Below are 25794 nucleotides of genomic sequence, written 5' to 3' on the forward strand. Positions count from 1 at the left end.
CTACACTAGAAAAGAGAGGTTATGTTGTTGACGTTCAGCGAAAATCAGCGCGTAAAAAAGTGAAAGGCGTCCGCTCCAGAGCATGTTGAGTTTGTAGCGTATGTGCCTTTATCATTCCTGTACGTTATTTCTTCTTTTCTATTTTATTTTCGTCAATTTTTTATTAGTTTATAAGATTTTTTCTTGTATATTTATTATCTCTTGCAGTAATCACATTTTGTCTTGAAAATGTGCCTATAGCTATCGCTTAAAAATAGGATTTTGTTAAATAAATCGTACAAAGTAATACTAAAATCGTTTATTTAAAATTATGTACATATCACACACAGACACAAGTTAAAAACATTGAATTGAATATTAAAAATATTGTGGTAACAATGTAATACTATATTCGATTTACTTATAGATAATTCTGTTTGTACCAAGGAGATAATAAATTTCCTCTCGACTAAATTGATATAGAACAAAATGTAACACAACTTGCATAATTTTTATGGCAAATATTTTAAAAGTTGAAAGTTTATTATTTGGAAGTTGGGACCACCATATTTTTCATATTTTTTATGCTGAAAAAGAAGGAAAAACAACTACTTTCCTGGCTAATGCCTCGACGAATATTGAATTACAACCCCTCTGAAGAGCGTGATGTAAATCGACCTTTTTTTTGATATTGTCATCCGCAATTGCAAGAAGAGGGTGTTTTACTGACTAGTATTCGACGTTATTACGTCTCAACTGAGTAATTTCCCTTTGGATATCTCGTCGTATGTTATATAAAATTAATTTTTTAACATTAGGAAGAGCTGGATATAATTTGTACTCATATATTGTACCAGAGACTAATCTAAGAACGTAAATAAATAAAAATAAAATCAAAACGACAATTTTTGGCACATTGGATTATTAAACGAATATTACTTAACATTTAAGTACTGTTTGGTTTAGTCAAAGAGGAAATATTTAATCACAGTTCAAATTTAACAGGAAAATATTCCTTTTTAAATGTTCGAGATTTTATTATCTGAATTATCTAGTTTTCGAGATCTGATTGAACCCCCGTTCAGTATACTAGATCTTATTTCACCCCTAAAAGATGATCTAGTGGAAAGTCTAACTGAGGTTGTTCTGTAGACTTCAGGTATTGGTTCTTCTACTTCTTTTTTCCTACAAATAAATTTAACGGTTATATAATTTACTGAGAATTAAGTTAGTCATTTTTTCGTTTACTATATAAGATCAATTCATTCAAACACAGCTTGAGATATTTTATAACTTTTATGAAAAAGACATAATCGAGTACACCTACTAGAAGATGACAAATATTTTCTTTTCCATATCCAAGAATGAAAAACAAATTCTAAATTTGATATTGAAAACTTGCGAAATATCCATAGAAGACAGAACTTTGTCAAGATATAGTTTACAAAGGGTCATACCATATCAGTTCAACAGACTAAGCCTCCCCATCTTAGATTTTCTCAAAATTTGGCACAGGCATAACTATTGGTACATACTTAAGACAACGTGACATTTTATAGATATAAGTTAACTGTTTCTTAAAATACAGGCCTGTAAAGTTATCATAAAGGAGCCTAATTACTTTGTATTGGAGGATAGGTGATATTTTACACATTTTACATTTTCAACACCTTTTTCTATAACATGCAACACTGTTAAGACAAGAAAAAAATTTAACTTACATTTAAAATAATAAATTTTTTGAAATTGTAACATTAATTATTACAAATGAACAGCTACTAGGGTTATAAATCACAGGGGAGAATATTAATTTAGAATGATAATCGATTCATTTAAGACCAAAGTTCTAATTTCACTAATTCAACTTTGTAGGTGGTCATTTAATGAATATGAAAATTGTAACTGATATTTTCGTGAAAATAAATATCAAGGAATAGAATCTGATTATCATTTTAAACGTGAAAAAGTTTTATTCGTTTGAGATATATCATTTTCGAGTAGAACAAAAATTCTTCGAGTAGGAATTCCAGGATCCACGTCCATTACTGAGACCCACAGAATATCAGCATTTCTTGAATATAAAAATGATTTAGAGGGCCCAGCTGGATTAAAGAAAGTGAGTTTTACTTCATCACATTTATCAGTACATCTTGAACTTTTAAGAAAAAGACATTTTATAAATAACCAAGTATATCTACTGGAAGATTACAAATATTTTTTCAATCACATCTAGGAATGAAAGACAATTATGATTATAAATCTCTTATTGAAAACTGTCGAAAACTCAGGATGGGAGTAATATTATTAGATAAAGCCTTAGTTTGGTCTGCAGTTTCACAGACACTTTCTATTGACAAAGGTCGATGAAAGGCTGTGCTATTATGAAAATCCTTGGAAGATGTTGTACATTGTCAACATGTAATAAGTTTGAATAGAATTTTGTTTTAATAGTTTTCTACATTGATTTTTCCCTCTTTTATGTACTATTTGCTGTAAATTACGAGATTTTGAGAATGAATACTCACTTTATACAGGGGAAGTCCCACATCTTTTGATTTAAACCGAAATTTTCTCCATCTTGTAGTGTCTGTGGTAATTCTTGATCAAGAGTTTCAGGTAAAAATAGGGCCAATAGTCCACCTAACGTTCCAAGCACTCCCAGAATTAACAATGGAAGAGAAGTAGATATATTAGCCTATAGGATAAAAATTGGAAATTTGAAAAAATGTTGTAATATACAGAATATATTTGGTAATATGTAATAACTGATTTGTTTAGGTAATTAAAGTAATTATTGAAAAATGCTTTTATAAAATTTTTTAGGGAGTATATAAATTGTTGAAAAAACTCACCAAATATACTACGAAAGGTGCTATAATGCTGGCAACATATCCCATAATGTGAATCAAAGCTACACCTTGAGCTCTAACAACTGTGGGCAATATTTCAGCAGCATATTGTAAACCTATATTGTATGATATATTTATTGCGAACCTGCCCATAATTGCCAAACTTGCTGAAGGTACTCCTACAAAAATTTGATACTATACAGTTTTTCTTACAAAATACATTATATGTATTGGGGTATCGTATACACTGCCACCCAAAGGATCTATTGTGACCCCCTTTCTTGCTGCGATACTGGAGAACCCAGTGTTTACAACTAATCTGTTAATCCCAATCTTTTTAAGCAGTCTAGAATGTAGTGGCCAGAGATCTTCTTCAAGATCAACAAATTAGAAGAAGCAAGCAATTACGGACTGGAAATAAATGCAGAAAAAACAAAATATTTGGAAATAGACGGAAAATCTGAAGAGAGAACAAACTAACTGAACACTAACAAACACAATTTTGAAACAGTATTGACCTTTAACTATCTAGGAACGTTGAGACAAATAACTAGAGACAGGATAAAGGAAAAGATAAATAAGACTATCAAGCCTATTGAAGAAACAAAAACCTATAAAAAAATAAAAACATACCAAATAAAATAACAAATAACAAAAAGAAGAACTTGAAAGAAGGAGATCTGGAGAAGGAAAATATAGTGAAATACATAAAAGCACAAAGAAACAACTGGGCGAGAAGGAAAGGAGCTGAAATGATCAAAAGAATAACGAATGGACCCTATTGTTGCCAAGTAGAAGAGACAGGCCGAGAAAAACTTGGAGAAACGAAATAGAGGTCATAAGAGCACACTTAATATAGAGAACTGGAGGGCAAAATGCCGGAACCGAAAGTAATGGAAAATAATAACAAAAGTAGCCAAGACAAATGATAAATTATAAAGAAAACAAAATTAATAAACGAGGAGTAATCCACCTCAAAAAAATATTTTAAAGCGATCTAAGCGATAACCTAAGTGATTGAAAGGCTTGATGATAATGATGATAACATAGTAGAAAAATAGTAGAAAAAAAAGGAATGAGCGCGAATTGAACCCGGGACCTCCCACATGTGAGCCTTGTACTCTAGCCAATACACCACGGAGACCTTAATAATACGTTTTTTTACGCACTAGCACTTGTATTCTAACCACTACACGCTACGGAGACCTTGATAGTAATTTTCTTTACGCACTAGTGAGTAAAGTGAAGTTTTACGCACTCGAAAGTGTGTCTAAAGTACTATTTTTACGCTTTGACTATTTTTTATTTCAAATTATTAAAAAACAAATGCTTTTGGTAAATGTTGAAGCGTGTCTTAGATAATTTTGGCTTTTATTGAGTTCATATTTCATGTTTAAACAATCATGAAAAATGATACTAATTGATTCTGATAAAAAAATTCAACGGCTATCATAACGATAATTAACAGTCATCATTACTTTCTTTTTAGCGATATAAGTTGATGTTAAAATAAATAATCATCATATTTCAACCACTTCGATTGTATTCTAACCCTTCACGGTCATGAGCCGGGTCCGAGATACAAGATACTCGTTTAATTGAATACAAAATACGAATATTACAGATATATTTCTTTGTCATTATACTTTTTTACCTTCTTCGGCTATTGTATATTTTTCTTTATTAAAAACAAGCAAGCGAGGGGAAGTCGCGACTGGGTTTGACGGACATATCTCAAAAATGGTAATTTAGAACACGCGAAGTTTCTCGCACCCATGAGCTCGATTAGTACTCAAATTGCTCAGCTATGGTCTCTTACCTAATGGTACAGCAATGGCAAATAACGTAAACAACCCGCTGACTATCATGGATCCGGCAGCTAACCATCTTCGACCCCAAATGTCGAGCACAAATGTTAAAAATGTATCTGCTGGAAATTCCGTTGCAGAAGCAATAGTGAATGTAAGAAATGTGTCGAGACCTAAAGTTTCTACATTTCTCACGTGTCCATCGAAGACTAAAGATATTACCATCCACAAAACTACCAGAATTAGTGTAATCTTTCTCAGGCGGGGAGTTTTAAATAGATCCAATACTGTATATTTTTTGTTTGCGTCTTCTTCTTTTTGAGCCTCTGCACACGAGCTCTAAAAAATAAAAATTACTGAGTTGTTATTTCTGTGAATTAGGGGGAATAATTATTTTTGTTTTTGAGTTTATATATTAATAGAAGTTATCGTTAAAATCACTTTAACATTTTGAGTCTACGGACCAAGTAAGGTCGAAGTTTAAACGCGCCAGATTTTTAATCTAGTTTAGATCGTTAGAAGCTGAGGTTCACATGCCATAGACAATGGTTCTTAGATGGCGTTGATTGTTGCCCATTGTCAATATATTAACATATTATTAGTTATCTTCATTAGTTGTAGTAGTTTATACTTAATTCAAGTTACAGTAACTTTGGGCGAATCAACCGTTTCTTTTTATAAAAATTATTATATATAATTGCCAACCCGATGAACATTAATTTGAGTAAGCTGGATAAAGTTAACTGTTGAACATTTTTTACTTTTTGTTATTATACCTTTTTATTTTAAATCTTTCATTTGTTCCAGATGGATCTGGTTGTCCTCGATTGTTTAGTAGTAAAACCCGCGATTAAAAAGATTGTACGAGTTGTTAGTCAAATACAACTGGAAATACAGTTATTATTTGCCTCTATACGAGGGATGCTACTTAAATTTTGAGATATGGCAACACTGATGTGAGTATGTGTCAAATCTGACGTTGCTATCATAAAGTTTGACATGACAGACATGACAGAACACTAGAAACACTATCTCAAAACTAAAGTAGCAACCCTGGTAATAACGTACAGCAGTGAAGTCTGTTCTTTGAAAGGAGATAACGTCTTGTCCAACGAATAGTAGAAGATTACCCACCTGTACAATAAAATTAAAAGGAATTTATTTAATTGATAATCTTACCCGAAATTGATCATAAACCTTTTCGGTGACGTTGGTTTTGTTTACTTTTTCAAATTTTTTCAAGATGACAATTGCCTTTTCTGTTTTTCCTTGAGAAACCAACCATCTGAAAAAAGATTCAAATCAATAAGATTACATTGACAGAGTCTAATTTTTTCCTTGCCTTGCCGATTCAGGAACAAACCAGAGAGTTAAAACGGCTATAACTAAAGGAAGTGACGTTGCGTAGCAAAGGTATCTCCAATTGGACAAGTAGTAAGCTATCCATGGTAATATACATGCTCCAAGCGTGAAGAATATGGCGATTGACATATTTGCTACAAAAGTTCTCCATTTTGGTCCTACGTATTCCAACACTAAACAAAAATACAAATAATTTTTTCCATACTTTGTTTTTGTTAATAATATACTGTGTTAATCAAAAATCACATCCTCCCTTTTGAATAGTTATTATTTTAACGGGTAAAAATATAATTTTATTGTCGGTTATTAAAATAAAAAGCATAAATAAGAAATAAACAGTCGTTATTATTGCTTTTAACACGTTTTTACTAGATTCATAATGCGAAAAGCAAAAGATAAAATAAGTACACCGAAAAACATACATTTAGAATTAGTTATACTATAGTTTAAATAAAATACAGTTTAAATCATTGAAAAATATGACATCGATCCTAACTGTACGAGCCCCGTTTTTATTTTCAACCTCCGATCGCTCCGTGCAGACTCTTCGCTGTGGTTGAAATTCACGCGTCAGTCGGCGTTGTTCTACAGCCACATAAACATGTCCGCCATTATTGATGCACTCGCCAACTGTGATTCGTTTTCTACAAGCTGAACACCATAATGCTGCAGAAATCCATCGGAGAATGAGTCGTGTGTATGGGTGATGGTGTTGTGCGTGAATGGTGTCGAAAGTTTAAAGATGGCCGTAATGATTTGCATGATGAAGAGGGCCAAGGACACAAATCTGTCGTTCAACGAGTTGATAGAACGGTTAAATAAAACCGTAGATTCACCATTACTGCATCTATTCATAACTGTAGATGAAACCTAGATCTACCAAGGACAAAACAGTTCAAACAGTGAATTGTGAAGGGCCAATATGTTCCTAAAAAGGCAAAGACGGTTTGTATTTGAAGAAAAAGTGCTTTTCCATCAGGACAACGCACATTCTCATTCTTCGGTTATCAACCATGGCTGAAATTCACGAATTGTACTAGTAATTGGTAGACCATCTACCAGATTTGGACAAAAGCGACTTTTCCATTTTTTAAACTAAAAATTTCATTTGTTTGTGGAAAAAGTATTTTTGCTGGGTCAGAAATTTTTCGCACAACCCTCGTAGTTGATAATTACTTTGAACATATCATTTTCCAAGAAGACTTCTCTTGTTTATCAAATATATGTGCTAATTCATTGGACGGCTCTTGCCATCAATGGGATTAAAAATATTTCTTTTCGCATTTTTTCAAATTAAACATATTTATTATACAGTTTTTGGTCTCTTTGAATGATTAAATTGTAAAACTGACTTACCTAAAATGTACATCATGGTGAAGCAATTATCGAACGCCATTCCTACCAAGAATCTGCAAACGCTAAATGCCCAGAAAGAATTGCAGTAAGCCGTAGCGACACCTCCGATAAGACCGACCATATTACAGCTAATCAAAGCCGGAATTCGACCAAAACGATCTGCCATCCATCCAAAAATGAGGCCTCCTAATATAGCGCCGCAAAAAAAAATTGATTGTGCTGTGTTGGGCAAAGCTGCATTTTCACATACCCAATTTAGCTTTAAGTGAATACATTTATTAACAAAAAATTATCAATCAAAATTTAATCTTTATGTCTTCAATTAGATAGATTGATAATGTGCTTCATATATATCTTTCGTCCACTATACAGACTTATATCTGACAGTTACATTTTGAGTTTTAATCCATACAATATACCTATTGGATGTTTAAAGTTTGATGTGTTTCGGTACTTCAAAATTGTATCATGTTATGATGCATAAAATATTTTCAATTATTATTGATATAATGAATTAGGTGATTAAATAGTGTCTTCCACCCAATTATAAAGTGAAGAGAAGAATGTAATATTATTTTTTCCTCTAAAATTTGTATACAAACAAACAACTTTTTTATAACCACTGTATATTAGTTATAAAGATTATTTACGTGAGCGAATAGTGGTGACGTCATACCGCCATGTTTAAATGTGTGTTTTTATAAATAAAACAAACTTCCTTTACAATTGAATTTCTAGAGATGAATTAATTTCCTATAATTACATCATTTTACATATTTGAATTTAAAAATTCACTATTATTCACATTATCTTTCGAAATTGTGAAATACATTTAATGTAATACTTGACAGTATGGTGCGTTGCCTGACTAGAAGGTTGGATTGTTTCCTTTTAATACTTCGTACGAAGTGAATAGTGAGGCGATGGCCAGATATAATTATTACTTCCAATGCTTTAATCAAGATATAATAATCGATACTAAAACTGACAGATGTGTTCTTAGCTTATATTAGACTCTCTTGGAGGCTCATTATTATAATCGGAAAATATATCAATAAAAAAAATTAGTTTAATATGAAGTATTTAACTATCTTATTTTATAAAAGAGCTAACTTCAGATTGATATAAGGTTGTTATTAGCTTTGTTCGCGGAAGATACCCCGAATGTGTTCTGTCATCAGATTCATGCGCAGTTTGAAATTGTGCGTTCTCGGTGCGTTCAGGAATGAAAATTCTGTGTTCGTGGAGCACAAATTTCTAATACCGAACGTATCTCAGTACGTCCAATGAATCCTCGTAGCTGAGTAAGGATTTTCAATCTGACGGATGTGCATTCATTCTACTTGACATTTTTGTGATATTTACCTCTAACTTAGGTGTTTTACTACGTTCTTGGAATTCAAATTATATAGTAAAGCGAATATTAAACACAGTTTTGAATTCAAATTATATGTTTAGTCAGAACATATTCTGAACAAAGCATGCGCATTTGACACGTTCAGAATACATTCGGAATGTGTTCAAATTATCTACAGCGAACAAAACTATTAAAATTTGGTGCATCTGAATTCAAACATGGTTTGACTGGAAACTAGTTTTCGGAACGGCCAAAAACTGCGATGTCGTTCACCAAATGGTACCGAACAACCGCCGGATTTAAGTTAGAGTTAGAGTTAAGTTAAGCGTCCGTGTATTAGGTGTTGCTCACTTTGGACCAAACCTAACCACTACAATATTGAGATAAAACAAACAGTCAAGACGCATATTTTAAGGAGAAACTATTATTACGATTGGATAGGTTAGAAAAATGTCTTGTTACTTTGTTAGGTCGAAAAATTTTCAGATAAGCTTGGTAAAATCTATTATTATATTCAAAACTACAAACCTCTGCAGAAATGGACGCATACGGTACTTCGGTAAAATCATATTCCCATCCATATCTGCAAGGAACCGTTTCCCAATTTGAACCCGCTTCTTTCGCTCCATTTTTAAGTAGTTCCGTAAAATTGACGTCATACATTCGACATTTCTCATATCCATCTGATCCCAATGGTATTGCCAACGCTAATCTAATAACAAAAAAATTAATTCACTTTGTTAAAAGTAAACAACCATTGTTTGTTTATGGAAGAAAAATCAACTTAAAATCTTGAGGCAATATTTATCTTTCAAAATGGAATTTCACATGCTAACACAATGTTTTTTAAAATAACAATGCAAAAATTAAGATGGAGATTAACATTTAAATAGAACAATATTTGTTGGAAATTGCTAAGTAGGGATTACATGAAAATTTATCTAAATTCCGTGTTTAGAAGAAGCTTAAGAAAAGCCTTTGAATTGCGTTTTCATTTACAAAATGATATGGAAAAAAACCCGTAGAAGATTTTATAAAAGGTGGCCGTGTTTTCTTTACTTTATTGCTCTATATTATACAACTATATTTAAATAAAAGATGGAAAAATCTTTTCTACTAAACATGAGAATGATTATGATTGGTGGCATGGAATAAATGTTAATCTACTCCTTATAATTTAGAACTAGTCCGGACCCGTGCTGCTCCGCAGCAGTGACTATGTGGATAATTATAGCTTCGTCATAAAATCAATCTATACTTATGTGGTCAAAGTTATACAAAAAGTATCGGGGCACGGTGAAAAAATCAGCCATCATTTCTACATTGTTCATAATACAATAAACTATGTAATTTCACAATACTTCCTTCCAAACAACATTGGCTGTGCGTCGACCCTTTGGTTTAATCTCTACCTTGACATTTTTCAACGATTTCCCACGTGATAGGACTACATACAACTCTGTAGCTATATTAGAACCTGAGATATAGATCTTTGAATGTAGAAAAATTGCCAAAAACCTACAAAAATCCATAACTCCACATTGAATGTCCGCGCCTAGCTCCTCTCCAACTCAACCGATTTAAGTGTTCAAAAATTCAAAAGAAAGAAGGTGTTCCAGCGAGTGTTCTTAAACCAAAACGAAGTCTCTATCTTGAATAGAACCTGAGATATCGAGGATAGAACGTGTGTATGTGAAAAACTCCCATAAGTAATGTACAGGGGGAAATTGCATTTGAGTATAACTTGAGAATGGTGAAAATTAGATGAAATCCGATGGTTGATGGCTGATCTGTGCATCAATAACTTTCATTGAAAAAAAAATCAAGCAAATCGGTTGGGTAGAACGCTTGAACGGACTCGGAATGGAAATCATCAATTTTTTTAATATATAAGATAAAGTTTCCATTTCTGATGGATATTTTATGATTGAAATAAAACATGAAATAAAAGTGTCGGGTAGATGATGCAGCCTGCACTATCGCTATCTCTTCTTCTTCCATCTACCAGTAGCAATCCAAGTCGTACGTAATCCCCATAGTAAGAAAACTACGTCTTAGATGACGGTGTCAAGTTAAAAGTCACCAGTCGAATTTCGCGTCTAATTAAGAGGAGCAATTGTTTGGTAATAGAGGCAGAAGGTCCATTTATATCTGCCTTAGCTTGTCTTATGCCAGATGTCTCTTTCCGTATCCAATAGGTCTACCTTGTACGCAGACCGTTGGAGAGGTAAATGCTACACTTTGGGCTACACCAAGAATAGGTTCTGAACCCATTTGTGGATAAGCCGATCCCAATCTGGCAATTCCGGTTCGTCGTTACATTCGTTGCTCGAGTGACCATGCACCAAAACGAGCTGGATATTCCAGGAATTAGTCACCAGTCCTAGGAATTTCTTACTTTCCAGCACAAGCCTACAGCAAGCCATTCATCGTGAAACATTTGTTTTCCAGGTGGTTTCATTATTTAGTATAGAGGGCTTAAAGTCATCAGCCCACTGTTTTCTATCAGTATTGTGTTCTTATTATTAAAAGGTTGTAGGCGCAATTTGGTCAAAATACTTAGAAATTCACCAGCGGTCTGCGTCCAAATTTTACCAGTTGATCTAGCCTACAGTTTCGTTAGATAAAGCAAATGCTTCTTCATGATTTCGAAGTCTAACGCCGTAATTCACCTTTCTCTTTCGGTTTAAGGAGTCATAATAATGACATTGGTGTTCAAATTAAGTTAAAGCCTAATTTTTTCCAAAAAAAGATGAATTCAATACGAAAAAAACCCCAAGGAGAAACATTAAACTTAGCATAATTCAGTCCCACGTATTTATGTAGTGGTTTAAACTTTACAGAGGTGCTGATCGTCGTCGTCACATACCCAATCAGCACAAGCTGGCATTTCCTTCAATTTGGATTATAGTTTCTGAATTAGAGGGTATTACATAACTATTAAGAGGGAGCACTGTCAAATATTTTTTTAATGTCTTTATACTTTATGATTTGTTTTTACTTTCTTCTCTATTTTACTTATTTTTATGTAAAAACATGGCTTCGTGTAATTTTCTGCTTCCGAAATCTATTACATGATTATTTCTCTTTATTTTGCTCATTTTATAGTTTTTTACCACAAAAAACAAAGATCTTTCCTCGTACTATACTGATTGGCACATTATTAACCTTCCTTAATTGTCAATTTGATAATCCATTTAATTAAAATCACAAAAATCAGATTAAATTCTTATGCTTTTTTTTATTATCCATATGGTAGCGTGAATAAGAATATATTTCATGGTCGGATTAAGTAACTTTTATAATGACATACATTCGTTATTTTTATTCTAAATTACAAAGAAATTTGATACATTAAAAAAACAAAGTCAATTGTTAATACTTTTTTACAAATAACACACTAATTTTGTTTATTTAATAGGCATGAGCCGTCAACCACAAGATTTAATCCATTTAATAAAATATTTAAATGCAATGTTCTGAAAAAAGATATTTCAATTAATTTCTTTTATATATGTTTTTAACGATTTCACCTACAAAACAAAGCTTGCATGTGTAAGTCTGAGAATTGGCCAACATATATTTCACATACCCCTAAGTGCGGTGCACCCCAATATTATTTTATATGATACAGCATACAAATTAGTTTGATATGCTTTAAAAGTGGGTTTCTTAGTTTTTTCAAACTATATCTATTTTTCGTGCAATGGTTTCACTTCTTATATACCTACATCTCGTCGAAACTTGAATCGAGCCTAACAGTGTAGTTGGTAAGGTTGTCGAAGTGCTTGATTTCCAACACGAAAAGCGAAGGTTCGAATCCTCTGTCGAACAAATTTTTTATTGAATAAGATTTTAGTCCAAACGAGTATTAGGTTATTATACACTTTCACGGTCACCTGGTTTTTTGGCTATAGAAAATCGAAAAATGGATGGATTTTAATGATCTTGGTCTCAAAATGTTCCATTTTACGGCGGATTTATAAAAAAAATTAGTAGAAATAGCTGGAATGAAAATTTCTCATAGTTTTACTGTTTTAAATCGTAAAAAAAACGGTTTTGCAAAATAATCCTTTACAAAAAATTTGGTAATTATACACTTTCACGGTCACCTGGTTTTTTGGCTCTAGAAAATCGAAAAATGGATGGATTTTAATGATCTTGGTCTCAAAATGTTCCATTTTACGGCGGATTTATAAAAAAAAAGGTTTTCTACTATTTAAGGTTTAAAACTATTAAAAACCGCAAATTCAGCCACTACCCCCGTGTTTTTCATAAATTCGTCGTAAAATGGAACATTTTGAGACCAAAATTATAAAATTTATCTATTTTTCGATTTTTAATGGTCCAAAAACTATTAACATTGAAGAATATAGTACGAAACTTTTCACGAAAATTGATTGTTTTTCATCGATTTCATTTTAAGCTATAAAAACTGAAAACATCATTCTTTTTGGACTTTTTTTTAAATTGTTTATTAATTTATGTAGAATACAAAAAAAAATATAAGAACTTTATCTGATAATGAGATAATTTTTTGTAAAGGATTATTTTGCAAAACCGTTTTTTTTTACGATTTAAAACAGTAAAACTATGAGAAATTTTCATTCCAGCTATTTCTACTATTTTTTTTTATAAATCCGCCGTAAAATGGAACATTTTGAGACCAAGATCATTAAAATCCATCCATTTTTCGATTTTCTAGAGCCAAAAAACCAGGTGACCGTGAAAGTGTATAATTACCGAGTATTACAAAAAAACAACCTCACATACAGTTGAAGCTAATATAAACAGTAAATCATCTTTCTATTCATTTTCAGACCTTAAGACGTATTTTTGGGACATTAATTTATGTATTTCATTCCTTTATTCCTGCACCGAATAATTCCTGCGAAACGTATCAAAAGTGCTTGTTTGAATCAGTAATTTAAAAATAGAATGAATTGTTTGGATATACTTTCAAATCTTATGACGTAATTCTCGTATATTTGAAGCAGATGTGGCAATACAAATAAATTTTTATATAACTTGGGTACTATAAATTTAACAGTAAATAGCGTATAAAAGACTATATCAAAATTACATGTAATTATATAAGTTACGGGTGAAATCAGTGTAACGGTCAAACTTAGGTTTAACCCTAAATTGCAGAATACCCACGAAACATTCAATGATTCCCAATAGCTTTAAATTTATATTTGTTGGTCATGAATTTAGTTTTACAGTTACATCGTTTATAGCTCTGACTTCCTAAGTTATTGTTTGTTCACACGTGTCGTAAACTTTTCTTTTCCGGTGATGCACTTTTCAGATCTATAAGTTTTCCATTACACACATAAATCTAGTTCCTGGAACACATTTTCTCGATAGATCGTCTCTTTTTCACTAGCTTGTGAAAATTGTAGTCGGTTTTCTCGATCATCGTCATAAGAATGATTCAAAATCGCCTCCACCTCGATCAACGTCTGGAGTTTTCACTATCAAAATATTTTTTTAAGAATGCGGCAAGTCGAAACGTCAAATTTTTATCTGTCTTTAAAAAGTTATGAGATAAAACTAATTTTAATTTAGGAGAGCCCTAGAATCAAGGTGATAGTTATGGAAGTGGGATTGTGGCAAAATAAAACAACAAATTGTACTAATCGTCTGGGACTGAAATTATAGTCAAGTACAATATGAAAATATGTATAACAATAATAAAATTACTTACATTAATTAGTTAAGAATTGCGGTGTGCTAAATTTTGTGATATCTTTTAAAAACATTAGATTCCTCAACTTCAAAATTCAATATTCAAATTGACGTTTGATAGAAATATTAAGAGTATTGATTATGGTTACTATAGAAATCGTTATTTTCATTGGTTAGATTATGAATGACGTTGAATTTTTATAGGTTAGATAAGGTTAGGTTGTTGTGAATGATGTTTAATATTGATTGGTTGGTTTATGAATGTCATTAAATTTTGTAGGTTAGGCGTTAGGCGTTGAATCAAAAAGTTTGAATAAATTACACTAATGTTATTTAAATCAGTTTTCTTATTGAAGCATTTTTATAGTTTTTCTCAGTTGTGTAAACTTTGGCAGATTCATAATTCATATTATGTCCTGTATAGTAGACGCTAATGAACACCTGTCAGGATATAACTTGTTGTCGCTTTTATGAGAGTTATCTGATTGGTGAGTGACTTCTTCGATTGACCAATGTACAATTTAATCAAGGAATTTCAAATACTATGTTAGGCAACTTATTGATTGATGTTTTAATTTTTTATTTTAGTAAAATTACATAATCAATATTTCAATTGTGTAGGCGTAATGCTTTTCAAAAGCAAATATTCAATGATACTGAATTTATTGCATTGTCAGACAAATATTCACAACGACTCACTTGTACGATTGTTGAACAGAAACTAAGCATACAAAATGGCAGAAATTTTAATGAGAATCTCTCAACAGATGCCAAATATATTAACATACTCAGGTTGAGGTCAGAAACTTCTCAGACAACACTCGTAATTGTTGTGTATTAATAAAAAAGTGTATTCTAAGGAGTAGTTGGACTTTTATATTTCAAAACGACAGAATACACAATCATTAGTTGAAAATAATCAATTTTTTGAGAAAAACTGGGACATTAATATTCTGATATAAATTTTGGTTAGGTTAGGTTTGAATTACATTAAAAATTAAAAAAAAATGTTTTTAGTAGCTCAGTAGCTTATTCAATATTATTTAACCAAAAATGATAACACGTCAACAATTGAATATAAAGATTAATGTGAATTTGTTTTAATAACATTATACCAACATCATTATGTAAAAATTAAATAAAATGTAATGAATTTTAATAGCTCGTCAGCTGCTATGCGGCAAGTTCGTGCTAGAAAGAAAGAATATAAGTCGCGGCGTGTTGTAGCACACGACGAAACCAGATTTGAAACGTTGATTTTATAAAATACCGTATATCGCTTAAAAACAATCCTATTTAATTCGTTGTTATTAAAAATTGTTGAAATAGTATCGGAGATACACTGGCAAATTGTTAAATTACGGGAAAACAAGTTTTTTATTGCAAAATTATCAATTTAAATCTCTACTGATCGAAAATTCGTTTTGAAAACAGGTGTTTGTTTATAAAACTAATTTACAACAAGAAAAGACCTAAAATAAACGAAAATTAAACATATTAATAATTCTAAGAAATAAGATTCTAAAGAAAAACAACTTTTTTGTACAATTGTTGAAAAAACTTAACTTGTGTGCATTTCGAGGCCCTAGTCAGGCCTGTTTGGGCGCCCCTCCTACCGCTAGCGTCATCTTCCTCATATATGACCCGCCCCCACGCCTATCATTACTTAAATGTTGCAAAAACCAAAACAATCTTAGAAATCTTGTTGTAGAGAAAGTATTAGTTTTTCTCCACTCTTATTTCGAGCAAATAACTTATAATAATTATCAATTACCAATCATAAAATTGTATAATAAATATTATAACTGTGATTGTATTTCAGCCATATTCAATCAATATGGCATATGTCTAATTGAGAAAGAATAATTTATTTCACCATCCAATCTTGTATAGGTCTCTTCAATTTACTTCAATACTTGTAATTATTCTCTTTTCATTAATTGCTTTTAAAATCAATGTGGAATACTTGTCCTTACGACCTTACTCCGGATAACATTTTTAATTACGATAACTGTAGAATTCAAGGGAGATCAAAAATCGATAATTCATGATGGTACAGTATCTTGGAGTTGTATACACGATCCCGCTATTATAACTTGTTGAAACGAAACAAAAAAATGTTACACGCGCTTCTGATGGCTTAACAATTCAATATCTTGTTAGAAATCTTAAATATATTTTTATGGACTATAAGTGAAATCTTGTTTGAAAATTTAATTACTAGATTTCTGTATTTATAAAAAGATAACAAATTTGATTTATATTTCATTTACTTTTATATAAATGCTTTTGTTAAAAGAGGATCTAGTTAGGAAACTGATTATTCGTTGTTTTCCATATATTTGAGAAAAGTATAACTAAAAAAACTCATTTTTGTAGTAATCTCAACTGAACGTAACTTTTAAAGATGAAGACTTTTCAATAACAACGAGAACTTCTTGTTTATATTTAAAACTGCGTTAAAGAAATATAATAAATAGAATATATACAGTTATTATTTAATTATTTGATAACAAATCGAAGTTTCTGAAAAATATTTCATTTAGAGTATATAGTTTATCACAAGATAATTCATCCTAATTAAAAACCAAAAAAATATTGTGTAATAGTTCACTATTTGCAAATATCCTTGATTGATGTATTTCAGTATATTTAAAAAGGGTTTATTCGACGATTATTTCAAAAAAAATCAAGATCTTATGGAAATAATAATACCAAGACTATAAGAACAATGTTTAGTGACCCATTAGCCAAAAATTTTTTGCTATAATATCACCTATGACCAAATATTTGTTTCCAAGTTTTAGTGAGTACTTGAGACAGTAATGTCTTGTCCACATGTCAAATGAAACAATTAGCAACAAAAATATTCAACGTCATTGAAAAAAGATCCGAATTTGTAACTGTGACTGATGATTTTATATTTATGCAAATTATATTTTTTATATGATAAATATTAAACAATACAAAATTGTAAAGTCAACATCCGTCTTAGAATATAAGACAAGAAAATAACTACCTTTCAGCTAAGAATCACCTTGGATATCTATATAACCATTGTTGAATATAGTCAACTGCAATAATATTACCAGTAAAACATTCTAAATTATCCGTGAACTTGTATAATAAAATGAATGTTCATAGGATAGTATCTATATACTATTAAACAATGATTTATATAAACAAAAAATATTCAGTGTGCAAATACCGGTCATTAGGTTGGGTATATTTTATAATGAACTTTGGTTTTACATGGTTTAATATAGGTTGGTGGGTTAAATAAAGTGATATAAATTTCCCAACAATAAAATTTATCTTACCTGGAAAAATAAGTTATATTTAAATGAAAAGAAGTATTTCTTATATACAAATTACTACAAGAATGTTTAACATATGAAAATTTTGAAACTCACTTCACTAACACAATGTGATTTGGTTGTGTGGAATATTGATCTTTTGGTGCTCACCATATTTTTAAAAAAGGCAAGAAATTTCAACGCGAATGATATACCCACTTGGCAGTTAGTCAACAACTGTGTTCTTTAGCGGGTTTTTGCAATAAAAAGCGGGAAAGAAGCTCAGACAGTTCTCCTTTATTGCAACGGCTGAATATTCTAAAGCCAGGTTCACATCTCACATAAAATCTTGAGTTGCATAGCATTCGGCAAAATTTTTTGCGACGCACATGATTTATGTCAAGTGTAGACGTAAAACTTTTTGTCATATACGACACACGCTATCTAGCAGCTGCCGGTTTTTCAACAAACATTAAAAGATTTGCGGGACATAGTATCTAATGTCATCAATTAAAATGCGACGTACAGACAGCATCAATGCACTACGCATGACGCAATAATTTACGTTGTTTCATTATTCGTTTTCCGGCACACATTTTTGCGCCGCTTCGACACAAGAATTTATGTCAGATGTGGACCCACCTGAAGATATCGTATTTGGGATGGAGTTAATGTTTTCTATTAATAAAAAATAAGTCAGGATAGCATAGTGGAATACAAAATTCATTTTAAAATGGGTACTAAATGCACGTGGTGATAATCGAAGGACCATTGCCTGACAGCTTTGTATTAACAATACAATGCTTGTAGTGTCAATGCATTTTAATAACCTTAATTTCATTAATTTTGATGTGACAGAATAATTTCCATGTTTTTCTCGATGTTATTTTTTCAAAACTGACTCACCTTATACGAAGTTTGAAAGTAATTTCCTTCTAAACGATTTCTTCGCTAAAAATACGTAATTAGAAATTAACATAGTATATTATAGTTAATAGCAAAAGAAAATTCGTTCATGGTCAAGTTGTGAAATTTGAACAATGCCATACATTATTTTAATGTGAATCGGTATTGACAATATATAGGTATACAGCAATGTGATATATTTTATACACTTGTTTATTTAGGTCCAATTACATGTTCCTTGAAATGATTTTAAAAACAACAAATCTCTTATAACTTTCAATGAATATATACATATTCACACGGTAGAATATTAATGTCTTGCAGAATCTATACAATTATATAACTCAATTGGATGGACAATATTAATTATTATTGGGGTCACGGGTGGTAAAATTTCTTGTTTAAACATAATTTATTTATACATCATTTTGAAATTCTGATATAACTTATGTTTTCGATCACTATTGCATTTGAAATTGGAGAACGATTATATTTGGTTTCGTTTGTAAAATACTCCAAACCATGTTTAATATTCGAGAATGATGAGATGCGTTATCAATAAAATTGACTGTGTTTGTCGGAATGTTTGGTGGGAGCTGATCGGTGAACCTCGGCCAAGGTCATGTCTTCGTGGTAATGAGCATAGAATTGGGAACTTTTTTTAGCAGAGATAAGCAGTGCAACTTGTAGGAAACCGTCTTCTTTATGCTTGAAATTACACATAATTTTTATAGTATCTTAGGTTAGGTTAGGTTAAAATAGGAATGGATCATGATTGATAGTACCTACTTTGACTTAATTATTTATTGCAATGTTTGATAAAGCACAAATTTATTCCGTTATTAAAGATTGAAAATTCCCGATGTATAAGTACAATCAATGTAGTTGGATGCTATTAACCTAAAATTTTCTGGGCTGTCAATTTTGTTTCAACAGTGTCTTCTAAATAACCTTTTGGGACATTTGAGTTTTTCCAGTCCCCATGTCGTATAAATTGGGGCATGTTTACTACTTAAAAGAGTTGCTTCTTTTTGTATGATTATTTAATAAACAAAGAAACCGAAACATGAATTTATTTTATTATCTTTTCTTTAGCATTTTTAAGACAGAGTACGCTGTTCAAAGATCAATAGGTTATGTAGAATTTTGGTTTTTGTAACAATAATTGAATTTCGAATTAAATGTTACCCCTTCCAGCGCTTGTTTTTAGTTCCTATCAACTAATACATTTATTTCCGCATGGCAGGCATCAGCTTTCATTTTGCAGTAATAAACTAATAGAATTAATCAGTTACACGATAATATACATCCAATTTGTTTTAAAATGACGTTAAATAATTTTTTTAATTATCAATTATTACACCTATTGTTCAAATTATTAAACCGTTACATCGCTCAAGATTTTTTGTCAAGGCAAATATGCCAATAAAAGGATTATGAATACATAATTAAAAATGTTCCAAGGATAAAAATAACTAGTGCTTCAGCTGAACAATCGTTGAAAGTTTCAAGATTTTATCTGAAGAAACCATTTAATATTAAGATCATGCTACCTATTAAACTGTTGGTATATGTAGTGAGGGTCGTTTTTTTTTAACTTTTTTGCGTTTTACGAAATTCTGTTAACTAAATTGTCAAAGTGGTCGCGAAGAATAAGGTCGACAAAATAAACGTTTCATCAGTTTTGTCCGAGACGGCTAATCTAGCAAATGCCGAGGTCACACGAATTTGGGAAAAGTAGAAATAAATAGGCATGAGTTATATGTACTAGACTGGGACTGGGCGCAAAACTGTCTGGGTGTTCGCCAGGACCGGGTTTTTATCAGTAGTGGGCCATTGTACTAACTGTGACACTTAGTATGTTTCGAAACAACTTGTATTATTTGGTTTCGTTTGAATAGCAGTGCGTTGTGCAAGAAAAGCTTGAACTTTGGACACAGCATTAGATATTTATAAGATCAAAAACAAAACCAGGGAAAGTTGGAGAATTGCTTGCAAAATAGTTTTCTTGAACGGGAATTTCCATTGTTCTGTGTATTGATCCTGAATTCTAGTTTTTGGCTGATCATGGTTAAACAACCTAACCTGGTGTAATCTTAGGTAGTTGAGGGTTGACAATCCAAACTCCATACGAGGATGGTCACAGAAGTATCTGGCCTGATCTAGAGATGGCGCTAATTGTTTGAAAAATACCACCACGCCACGTTGTTTAGTATTTGTTTTGCAGCCATCAGTGAATTTGTAAACATTTGAAAACAAAATAAAAATAATTTTCATTGACTATCTCAAAAAAGAAAAAACTGTCAACAGTGAGTATTATGCGAAGATATTGAAACGTTTGAGCGAGAAAATCAAGCAAAAATGGCCGCATTTCGATAAGAAGAAAGTGTTGTTTCATAAAGACAATGTACTAGGTCACTCATCCGTTATTTCAATGGCCAAAATTAATGAATTTAAGTTTAAATCGCTACCTCATGCACCCTATTCGCCAGATTTAGCACCCACGGATTATTTTCTGTTCCCAGACTTGAAAAAATGGCTCGGTGGTCAAAGATTTTCCAAAAATAGATACTTTGAGGAGCTTGACAATTCTTATTATGAAAAAAGGGTATCGAAGAAATTTTTATCGCATGGTATCTGCCATAAAAAGCTTGAAATATCATATTGGATATATATTCCTAACAAATAAATTGTTTGTTGCTCTGAATTTTCAAATGATTCGAAATCGGTCGATATCTGTTATTTTTCGAGATAGAAAAGCAAATCAAAGCTGGAACCCCCTGTACATTTCTCTGTATCTTTATTGCTAAAAAAACACACGATTTTTGTAAGGATTTTACTAATCAAAACTAATAAAATACGAAGTACAAATCGATGTTATCTTTCCAAAAGAACAAAATAAATAAAAGCCGACACAAATTGGTTTACACACTATGCAGACCGCCCGACGGATATTATGGGTTTAAATCGAAATTTGAATTTCAGACATACGCTATCCACAAACAAGAAAAAGTTTTCAATTTGTATGTTTATGACATTTTGGTGTAGCGTTTATTCTCGTCAAAATCTAGATAGCAGTTGAATAATACCAACTGTTATATTTTGCACAATAATTATTTCTTATCGATTGCGTGTTTATACATATATATGTACAATAGTAAGTAGTTTGTATTTTATTACACGTTTCGTAAGTATAATGAAAATTCAACCTTGTTTCGCTTTGTGAATTCATGGATAATCTAGCAATCTGAATTCTATTAATAACATAAACAGATTTTACAATAAATAATTGGAATATCACAATTATTTTAAAAACGTTTTATTGATTTTGTGAAAAGACAATAAAAGTGAAGTAGTGTATGGACTTTACCACAAGCTGCATATATGATCATGACAATTGTTCGATATTCATAACATAGAATCAAAAGCAGCATGAAAATTTAAAAACTTTATAACCTATAAATAAGAATTCCAATTAGTTCAATTATGATATCACCGAAGAACTGACTCAACTATAAATCTTTTCAAGTTTATTAACATGTTGGCCGTGATAAATTTTTTAAAACTACACGTTAACTAATCTTCCGGTATCGAAAGTATTTCAATTACTAGAAGCTGATTCGATATAAACATTATTCAATGTAAAGAGAAAGCTACCTTTGTTGTTATCCGGGAAGAAATCTAATGAGATAAAAATATCAAAACAAATTCCCTCCTGAGAAAAATTAGACCAATCACGTTTTTAGCGATTCAGAATCTCTGATCACAGAATCACAATTTCAAGTGTTTCCCAACTAAATTATGAAAAATTTTAAGTGGAATACCCGTTGAATGATATTAGAAAATGAAAATAGCGAAAAAGCATCCTATTTATGTTGAGAATCAGAATATTTAATAAGAAATGACAATGAAAGATTTCGGTAAATAGTACTTCATCCCCCCTCCGTATATCCACCATTGAAAAATTGTCCGCTTGTAGACGTTAAATTATAATTCAAAATTTGACCAGAATGGCGCTCCTGTCGGACGAGATAACATATGATCGTTCAGTTCAGTCTTCCGTCCGTCTTATTTGTATATACAGTGTTAAAATATTTTAAATGACTAGAGTCGTCGCTTTATTTAAAATTTACACGAATGCGATAGTAATGACTTCTTAGACTCCCTAAAGAATTTGATAGACACATAATGAAAAGTACCAGAGCCGGTATTTTCGCAAAATTCCGGGAGTTACAGTGACCCTTTAAGTCAGTGTAGTGTACTTCCACACTGTTAGCATGAACTAAATTTTTAACATCTTTCGAGGTGAAGTGTAGAATGAATGCAACTACATTCTTTACGAGTCTTTTAGCTGCATTTGTTGGTCCATTTAGAGATGGTTAGGTTAAGTTAGAAAAATAATAAAATTTTGCATTCACATGACCAGTAGAACTTCGGTTCGATAATTTTTTTAAAATGTTTATAATATACCGCCTATGAAAAATCATATGACTGCTACGCATGCGCGTAACCCCCGGAATTTTGCAAAAATATCGATACGTAAAATGTATACATTATCTTGAATCGAGAATGCAAAAGCTATTCTGAAAAATTATTAAAAATGATTGGATTATTTATAAACTTCAGCAAAAACTGATTAACTCGCAAATTAAATCCTAAATCTTGAATCATGACATCCATCTTTATAATAATTACGAAAACTTATATGTAACTGAAAGTGATTAACTGTAAATTTTTTCTAGTACGTTACTGTGAATGAACAATTCAACAACAATTAATTATATTGAAATATGAGTATTTGCATGTGAATAATTTTCTGCATATATTATTTAAAATAACATTTTAATCATTCAGTATCGAGTGTACTTAATCTTAAACAAGATTTTAGATATTCCATGGTCAATGAAATGCCGTACGTGAAAGGATTGTATTTTTAATAATTTCCTGCATTATCTAGTAGAATAATTATGGGGTGTATATTAATTATAGAGTAATAAACCATTTTTAATATCGTGGGTATGAATTGAATCTTGATATTTCTTGTTAGTTGTGAAGTTTTCTTTATTATTCATTTTATTGTAATAGGTAAGACTAGTGAACCCATTTCTCATTGGAAACAGTCACAAATGCCAATGAAAATTGGACATTCATTCAGTCAGACGTACCGGAAATTGTAAGCGTTTGAAATCGAATGGTGAATCCAAAATGGAAGTCGTATTTTTGAAACTAATGTGAAAACTAAGATCCGAGAAATGGATATGCAAAATTTAGGTGCATTGATTTTGTTAGAAGACGAAGAAGGATGATGATAATATGAGTTTATTACTGTCCATACGAGAGGTAGCCAATGAATCCAAGACCCAACAACGGAACATTATATCCAACAGACGAAAAGCTTCCTAATTCAAATAAAAAGTTTTAACGCGTTGTGGTTGGTGATGAAGCTTTTAGATTACATATTACAACATCTCGTGAAGCCTTTTAACAAGTTGTTTGTAAAATCTGATAGGAGGAAAACTATTTATAATTATCGATTATGCAGTGCAGTGCACTGAAAATCCATTCGATCTTCTGTACCAGATTTGTCGAATATTTTATACAATAACAGTCGACACAATCTACTAAGAGGGTTTTTATGAAGAAGTTGCTCTGAACTGGTAGAATGATCGTGTCTTTAGACTATCTAGTTAACTGTTATTACTACTGTTATAAATAAACTAGAGACATTTATGTAAAAAATCACGTATCTGTATCTTCACTTTTTAATGTATCCTTCAACCTTCGAGTTCCAACAAACATGACATGAGTTTCCAATTTGTATATTATCGATATGGAAATATTTCAAACTCCTGATCTATTTCCGATTATCATTAGATTTTATGGTATTCTCCTTCAATTAATCACAGTGACAATGGATATTCAAATAATGCTTTTTTTAATTACTAATGTATACAGCATCATTTCATTTTTATTTAAATGGCGAAGAGTATTGACCTGATTATTGATGCACAAAGTAAATACATACCGATATTACGTAAAAGTTTTATTTAGCTAATTAGGAAACAATTTTTGATCATTCAATGATCTTTTTAATTGAGTTTTTCTGTGAAATTCACGTCGTTAAAAATTTATTACATATCCATTTATAGGGAGAAACGAAATAATATTAATCGTTTAACTTGTAAGCACACTTCAAGATGATTCGTAAACTTAACTTAACCTAACCTAACCTAGGCACACTTCAAGATGATTCGTAAACTTAGATGGTATTAGAATATTTGTTTTTTCAAATTGTGTGCGTTTCTAAGAGCTATATTTTATAACAGAGACTAACATCAATCTTTCAACGGAAGATCTAAAAGAATTTTGAATTTTCAAAACTGAAAAACAGCAACTCTTCTAGAAACATTTTCTCTGTATTTCTGTACGTTATTAATTTCAATATTGTTATTTGAAGAAGCCGTCAGACGTTGACGTTGATAAGGGGGTCGTCCTCCTCGTATGCGCCTACCTGGGCATAAAGAGGGGGGCCGGTTGCAAAGAACAGTTCATTTTTATGAGCTCAAATTGTAAGCAATCGTGTCGAGGAATTAATAGTACCTGAATCCCAATCAGGTGTCACGAACCTACTCTTCCCCAGCCATTTACTACCTTCATCGGTAGAAATCGATTGGACCGGTAGAAACCAAAGCTCTGACCATTGCATTTGACAAGGCTCGGCTCGCACAACGCAATATCAGTGGAGCTGAGAAAAAAAAAGAAGGAAGACTACCGAGACGGCAAATGGCCTTGGTTCTACGCTCTAAAAGCCGCGAATCTGCACCCGCGGTAAGGCCTGGTGCCAGCGCAAATTGGGACGATCTAATCTGCAGCTGGATAGAGTCGAGCAGGACAACCAGATACCGGCTTCACGGAAATACAGTGGTTTCTATCCGGCAGCCGAATTAAGCCACATTCTTCCGCTGGTTAGAACTCATATCCTAATTCGTCAAAAGGATCAATCCAAAGCTTCTGATCGGCCTAACGCCAAGTGGGGCACAACGATGCTGTATAGTGAGTGTTGGATTATTAACAGAAAAGAAGAAACATAGGAAGAAAAAGTAACTAAGAAGGATTTTCGGAGGGGCGTATGGGGAGAAAAACTAACACATACATCGAAGTACTGCATGGTCAAGCTGAGATAGGATATA

At 31.6% G+C, this 25794-nt stretch overlaps 1 protein-coding gene and 1 long non-coding RNA gene across 2 annotated transcripts in view; both read right to left on the bottom strand.

Annotated features, from left to right (window-relative positions):
- Nucleotides 1-283: 283 nt before the first annotated feature.
- The window catches only part of LOC130892654 (organic cation transporter protein), a 31911-nt gene continuing 6400 nt past the window's right edge, over nucleotides 284-25794 (bottom strand). The window contains exons 2-9 of the mRNA XM_057798175.1: nucleotides 9240-9423; nucleotides 7355-7613; nucleotides 5979-6171; nucleotides 5816-5921; nucleotides 4648-4975; nucleotides 2832-3007; nucleotides 2505-2674; nucleotides 284-1164 (exon numbers count right to left, since the gene is read on the bottom strand). Coding sequence (XP_057654158.1) covers nucleotides 999-1164; nucleotides 2505-2674; nucleotides 2832-3007; nucleotides 4648-4975; nucleotides 5816-5921; nucleotides 5979-6171; nucleotides 7355-7613; nucleotides 9240-9423 — 1582 coding nt within the window. The 3' untranslated portion in view covers nucleotides 284-998. The remainder of the gene's footprint in view (nucleotides 1165-2504; nucleotides 2675-2831; nucleotides 3008-4647; nucleotides 4976-5815; nucleotides 5922-5978; nucleotides 6172-7354; nucleotides 7614-9239; nucleotides 9424-25794) is intronic.
- On the bottom strand, nucleotides 13893-14527 carry LOC130892655 (uncharacterized). Its single transcript, XR_009059073.1, has 2 exons — nucleotides 14422-14527; nucleotides 13893-14188 (listed from the first exon to the last, which is right to left on the bottom strand). It is a non-coding gene; the product is annotated as an uncharacterized LOC130892655 (long non-coding RNA).

This window comes from Diorhabda carinulata, chromosome 4 (assembly GCF_026250575.1).
Source record: "Diorhabda carinulata isolate Delta chromosome 4, icDioCari1.1, whole genome shotgun sequence".
NCBI classification, from domain to species: Eukaryota; Metazoa; Arthropoda; class Insecta; order Coleoptera; family Chrysomelidae; genus Diorhabda; species Diorhabda carinulata.